The 6266-nt window shown below is 57.8% G+C and overlaps 1 protein-coding gene across 5 annotated transcripts in view; it reads left to right on the top strand.

Moving 5' to 3' along the window:
• The first annotated feature begins 1783 nt into the window (after positions 1-1783).
• PPT2 (palmitoyl-protein thioesterase 2) overlaps positions 1784-6266 on the top strand; it is an 11862-nt gene continuing 7379 nt past the window's right edge. The window contains exons 1-7 of one of the 5 annotated variants that reach the window (XM_014590084.1): positions 1784-1808; positions 2695-2891; positions 3129-3282; positions 3722-3817; positions 3907-4014; positions 4897-4980; positions 5103-5187. In XM_014590084.1, the coding sequence (XP_014445570.1) occupies positions 1799-1808; positions 2695-2891; positions 3129-3282; positions 3722-3817; positions 3907-4014; positions 4897-4980; positions 5103-5187 (734 nt within the window). In that variant the 5' untranslated portion in view covers positions 1784-1798. The other 4 variants (XM_006154310.3, XM_006154311.3, XM_027774128.1 and 1 more) reach the window with 4 other exon arrangements.

Consider the following 6266-nt stretch of genomic DNA (forward strand, 5'->3'; position numbering starts at 1 on the left):
GCGGCGCAGAGATGGAGAGATGAAGACAGCGGCGGGGAGGGGGGGTGGAGGGAGAGCTGGGAGGGGGGAGCTTAAAGGGACCGAGGCGAGGGAGGGGGAGCGTTTTTTAGACGTCCCCCCGCCGAAGGGACCGAGGCGAGGGAGGGGGAGCGTTTTTTAGACGTCCCCCCGCCGCTCGGTCTCTCCGCTCTCGCTCGGACCACCTCTTTCCTCCTCTCACCCTAGCGTTCAAGCCCCCAGTTTAGGCTCCCTTGGAGTTGTCATGGAAACAGGGAGGCAAGACCAGGCGGGGGGTGGGACTAAGGGAAGGAAGGAGGGAGAGAGAACTCTCTAGAGTCTACCCCCTCCAGGACTCGCGGTAGCGCTTATACCGTGGGAGGAAGTGAGCAGGTACTCCTGGATTCAATACCCCAGTTCCCTCCAGACTCGATTCCCCCAGGCAGGACTTCCCCCATCCGTGCCCCCAGCTTCCCTCTGAGCTCCCAGCAGGGTGACGGTAGCTTCCCACAGACCCGTGGCCCGTTTCCTCTTCCTACTTATCTCCTGGAAGAGAACCGCGCGCGAGAGGGCGTTGTGCAGAGTTGAGAACTGCAATGCTATGCAAACTTGCGCGGTACGGTGCACCTGCCACCCCGGCAGCAGAGCGGGAAGCTGCGTCTGTCACTCCGGAGTGGCCAGCTGCAGAGGGGGTGCGGAGGGGATGAGAGAGTTCGTGGGGGCGCAGGATGTACAGATACCTTCTTCATCCAGAGTTAAGGAGCTCAAGGGCTTTTGGAGAGGGAGGGATGCCTGAACTGCTCATTTCCGGCAGCTCCATTTAAGACCGTGTGCCTGTTCCCTCTGGCTGGTTGGGCGGCCTCAACTGCCTAGGCCGGCCAGTTTCAGGTTCATTCCGTCACGTCTCCGACTTCCACCCACCACCCTCGCCGAGACCGCAGCCTCACCTCCTGAGTCGAGTTGAGACACAGCGTTATTGCAGTCTTTTTATGTGCTCGCTGCATCTTGGGAGCGCGTGGGTGGGAAGGGGGTTGCGAATAGGCAGTCTACCAGGATTTCCATCAGTTGGGCTTTTTGCAAAAACACAGCCAGTGTCATTATTAGCCCCCACAACCTTATCTTGACAGTAGTACTGCCCAGTCCCCACCCGAGATGGGCGCTCGCCGGATTGTGTTCCCCCCTGTCGGTGTCCACCGGGAGACGACAGAGCAGTTCAGAGGCCCCGGCTGAACAGTCCCCGGCGGCAGGGATTTAGAACACGGGCCTCGGACGGTTGTTCTGCTTTCCCAGGCGTTCGCGTGAGCCACTAACCCCTTATCCTCACCGCGTCCTTAGTCTACACACTGCCCAGAGTAAATTGGCTTTATTGGGAGAGCCGAGTTTCGAGCGAGCAAAACCCTAGCGAACAGAGGGAGAAACTGACATGCTGAGAAACCCTCTTTCCAAGGGAAACGTCTTTTACTCGAAAAGCCTTAGCTGGGAGACTGGAGTATGGGAAGGGGTCGGAGAGAGGTGGAGAGGTCCGGGAGTCCTCAGTCTGGACGGGGTGGAGGGGTCTGGGTGGGGAGGCGCCCGCAGAGAGCCCTGAGGGTCGGACTGCGAGGGTCGCTTAGGTTGAAAGACTGGTCAAAACCTCGCGGGGCCGTGAGTCAGCGCACCCTTGGGGCCCTCCACCCCTCGGGGGTGGGTCGTTTATGGAGAGGGATTAGGGCAGGAAAAACTGGGCTAGGCTGCACTTGGCTTGAGGGCCTGGAGCACTCTCCGCGTCTCTGGAGACGAGAGCCCTACACGCACTTCAAGAATGAAGAGTTGTAAGGCGCTGACCTGGGGCGGGAGCGCGGAGGTACAGGGGTGGCTTTGGTGGCATCAGCCTCCTAACTCATCCCGCCACTGGCCGGCAAACGGCAAAATACGCAGGACTCCCTTTCCCCCTCTCTACCCCACCAGCCTTTGGGGTAAAGGAAACTTCGTGTTCCGCTGCGGGTTGGGAAGTGGGGGCGAATCGAGGCGAGAAAATCTGCCCCTTGGGTCGCTGGGTGCAAGCGAGGCCCGGGGAGGCCTTCTTTCGATCCCCGGCGTGTGTTCGCTGCTTCGTCCTCTCCCCGTCGGCCTAAATGGACCGCGCCGCCTATGCCCTCCCCATTCCTAGGGCGCAGTGGAATATTCCATCGCCCCGCCGGTCCCCCGCCTGCGTTGCGGGGGACGCTCGCACGGTTGCCAGGGAAAGCCCCGGATGTGACGGCTTTGCGCGACCCCAAGCAGCCCTGCCCCTCCACCCCCTCCCCGTCATCCCCCTGCGCGCTCTTCCTCACGCCCTTCCCCGCCCCCGTGGCCTGCAGAAGTAAACAGCGGGCGGAGCAAGGTCCACCGACCCAGGCCAGGTGGGGGTTGGCACGCTCCCGGTGACCAGGACTGTGGCTCAGGGGTCTTGCAGAACGGCTGGGGCTGTGCCTTAGGAAGATCCTGGGCCTAGGGACCAAGTCGCCAGAGCGCTGAGTTGGGGGCGGGACTTGGGGAGCGCGTTGGTGCGTCGGCGTGGTAGGGGTGCGTGGGGACTGGCCTGGAGAAGTTGGAAGGAGTACTTTGTGATTAGAACCCGGGTGGCAGGGGGTCGGGGCGGCGTGATGGCCTGGCATCTCTTAGGAGGGGAGGGGGCGTTGTCCTGGCGCTCACCGGCCCTCACCGCCCCCTTCTTAGGCGGGAGCATGCTGGGGCCGTCGGGGCAGCGGTTCCCCCCGGCGTGGGTCCTGCTGCTGCTGCTGTTTCTGCCGCCGCTGCTGCTGCTGCCCGCAGCCCCCGCGCCCCACCGCGTTCCCTACAAGCCGGTCATCGTGGTGCATGGGCTCTTCGACAGCTCGTACAGCTTCCGCCACCTGCTGGAATACATCAACGAGGTCTGGCAGGGGACTCCCGGGTCAAGGGCACTGGAGTCGTCTACAGCGGCTGGGAAGGGAGAGCCGGGAACTGAAAGCCACCCTTCTGGGCCTGTCCAGTTCCTCGGGATGCGCGTGCTGGCTTGGGGAGATCCCTGGTTCTAACCGGGCACAGGAGGCGTGTGGACGCTGGCCAGGGGTTGGTGTGCGGGGGCTTCATCGTCCTTCCCCGGCGGCTGCATTGCCCCTTTCCCACAGACACACCCCGGGACTGTGGTGACAGTGCTCGATCTCTTCGATGGGAGGGAGAGCTTGCGGCCCCTGTGGGAACAGGTGCAAGGGTTCCGAGAGGCTGTGGCCCCCATCATGGCAAAGGCCCCTCAAGGGGTGCATCTCATCTGCTACTCACAGGGTAGGATACCCCCTCCTCCCCCACGTCCTAAGCCCTATATGAGGCTTGATCTCATCAGAGGGACACTTCTTCGTGTCCCTTTTTCTGAGTCCTGGTACCTGAGCCCTTTTTGATTTCCCTCAGCACCCAGCTGCTGCCTCTGTCGGGGTCTTGGGTGGGAGGGAGGCTCTCAGCCCTACTGCCCCTTCTTTCCCCATTCCCCGTGGCTCTTGGTCTTCAGGGCTAACAGGCAGTTAAGAGCATCCTAGAATTAGAGTTGGGGTCCCCGAATCTAACTCTGGCTCTGCCACTTCTGTGACGTGTGACCCTTTGGCACATGGTATACCTGCCTCCTTGGGCCTCGGTCTCCTTTAGGTGCAGTGTGGTGGTGGGGAGGGCAGGGGCGGCGGCCATGGGCCCTGGCCGTCAAGTCCCTGTGCGACTGTCGTCTTACCTACAGGGGGACTCGTGTGCCGGGCTCTGCTCTCTGTCATGGATGATCACAATGTGGACTCTTTCATTTCCCTCTCCTCTCCACAGATGGGACAGTATGGAGGTGAGTGGGCCTTGAGCGCGCCATAGAAAGCCCTGGGTTTGGGGGGCACAGAGGTTTAGGGTCACTCGGCACTGCTGTTCTCTTGCTAGACACGGACTATTTGAAGTGGCTGTTCCCCACTTCCATGCGGTCTAACCTCTACCGGATCTGCTATAGTCCTTGGGGCCAGGAATTCTCCATATGCAACTACTGGCACGGTGAGTAGGGGCTACTGAGCCGGGACCTCCGTGGAGCGGGAGTGTGGAGGGGAAGGCTTGGGGTTCCCACCTCCGCTGCGTCACTGTACCTAGCAGCAATGACAGTGACAGCGATAATGGTAACTTCCATGCAGCGAACACCGCCTATTCACGCAGGCATGCTTTATGTGTCTTGTGTGACTGCCTTAGAGAGGAGAGTCTGATGCCAGGGTTCGCACACCTTTTCAGTGAAGGACCAGGTATGAGGGGGCTTCCAAAAGTTCATGGAAAATAGACTGAAAGTACAAGTTGATTTTCATGCTCAAAAAACCTCGAAATCTGTGCAGAGTTGTTTTCATAATGCACATCTCCATGAACTTCTCGAAGGCCCCCGGTAAGTATTTTCGGGTTCCTAGGCCAAAAGTTCCTGTCACAGCTACCCAGCTCTGCTGTCGTAGCGTGAGAGCAGTTGTAGACCAGAGGTAAACGAGCGTGCCTCTTTCTATTAAAACTGCATTTACAGAAACACATGGCAGGCTGACTTTGGCCCGTCTGTCATAGTTGGCCAACCCTGAGTGTAGCATTTAAGACCGTGGGTGCTGGGGCCCGCCTGCTTGGATTGGAAGCCTAACCCTGCTGGGTGACTTTGAGCAAGTTGCTTAACCTGCCTGTTACCCAGTTTCCTATCTATAAAGTAACACCGTAGCGTGTGCCTCCTGACGTGGCGTCTGGCTCACAGTGGGTGCTGGGTCAGAGCACTTGCTGCCAGGTTATAATTATTATATTACTAGCCACCTCGGTTATCACATCGCCTCCTGTTGGCCTTCTAGACTCTGTCTAGACTCTAGTCTTGCCACTCCTCTCTGCTTCTCTGACGATGTTTCTAACTGCTGATTGTAACAGACCCCCACCACGATGACTTGTACCTCAACGCTAGCAGCTTCCTGGCTCTGATCAATGGAGAACGAGACCATCCCAATGCTACTGGTGAGACCCCGGGCACCGACCTGGGTCCCCTTTTCTGCTTCCTCGACCCCTGTGTGTCTCTCTCTCTCCAGCTTTGCCTGAACTCTGGACTGACCCAGGTTCTCTTCTTCCCAATCCTGCAGCATGGCGGAAGAACTTTCTTCGAGTGGGCCGCCTGGTGCTGATCGGAGGCCCCGATGATGGCGTTATCACTCCCTGGCAGTCTAGGTAATAGAGGACTATGTGGTCCGAAGACTGGTTAAGGACGCCACCTAACTAACCCCCACCAATCTCTTTTTTTTTTTTTTTTTGAGACAGATTTTTGCTATGGGGCATGTGTGCTTGCTGGAGAGACAAAGACAGGGAGGGAGAAATCATCCCCCAGGGTGGGGTGGCTACACTGCAATCCCTTCTCCCTTCTCCTCTCGGGATTTTGGACTCACACGTACATGTGCGTGGTGTGAGTTTTAAGCCACCAGGTCTGGGACTTGAACTATGGTTGACTACATGGGAGTCTAAGACATAACCAGTATGCCATCTGCTAGTCCCACCCCCATCAATCTTTATCTCATGCCAGAAACTGGCCTGCTCTTTCTATTGTTCAGTTAATGCCCCACGCCCTTCATCCCTTCACTCAAGACCAAAACCTAAGAGTCATACTCCAACCCCCCGGCCTGTCAGTAACCCTGGCTCTACTTCCTTTCCGTCCCTACCACCACCTCTTCTTTGTAAAAACTTTTTTAAAAAAGCTTTGTTCGGGGACCAGGTGGTGGCATGGTGGGTAAGGTGGCTGGATCGCACATCACCAACTCTGTGGTTTGTGTCCAGACCCAGTGACTTGAGAAACGCCCTGGCGCGTGTACGCACGTGCCCAAAATCCTGGGAGGAGAATGGGCTGAAAGGGTTGCCACATGGCCACCCCCTGGGAAGTGACTTCTCACTTTCCCTCTCTCTGTCTCCCTCAGGCAAGCGCACGGGCCCTATAGCAAAACTAAAAAAACAAAGAAGAAAAAAGAAAAAAGTTTATTGGGTGCCATCCCTATTCACACAGGGGTTAAGGGAGCCAGATCCCACATGACTGGCTGTGTGCTTTGAATCCCGGACCCCTGGCTTGAAATACACGCTGGTTGTGTGTGTGTGTGTATGTATGTGTGCATGTGCACCCCAGATCCCTGCGGAATGGAGATGGCATTGCAGCATGACCTTGCCCCATGGAGGTGAGCACATGTGCCCTTTGGCAAATTGAGAAAAAAAAAAGCTCTTTAAAAAAATTATAAGCATTAAGGGAACCAGCAGTTAGCGTAATG

Source organism: Tupaia chinensis, unplaced genomic scaffold (assembly GCF_000334495.1).
Source record: "Tupaia chinensis unplaced genomic scaffold, TupChi_1.0 Scaffold000403_1, whole genome shotgun sequence".
NCBI classification, from domain to species: Eukaryota; Metazoa; Chordata; class Mammalia; order Scandentia; family Tupaiidae; genus Tupaia; species Tupaia belangeri.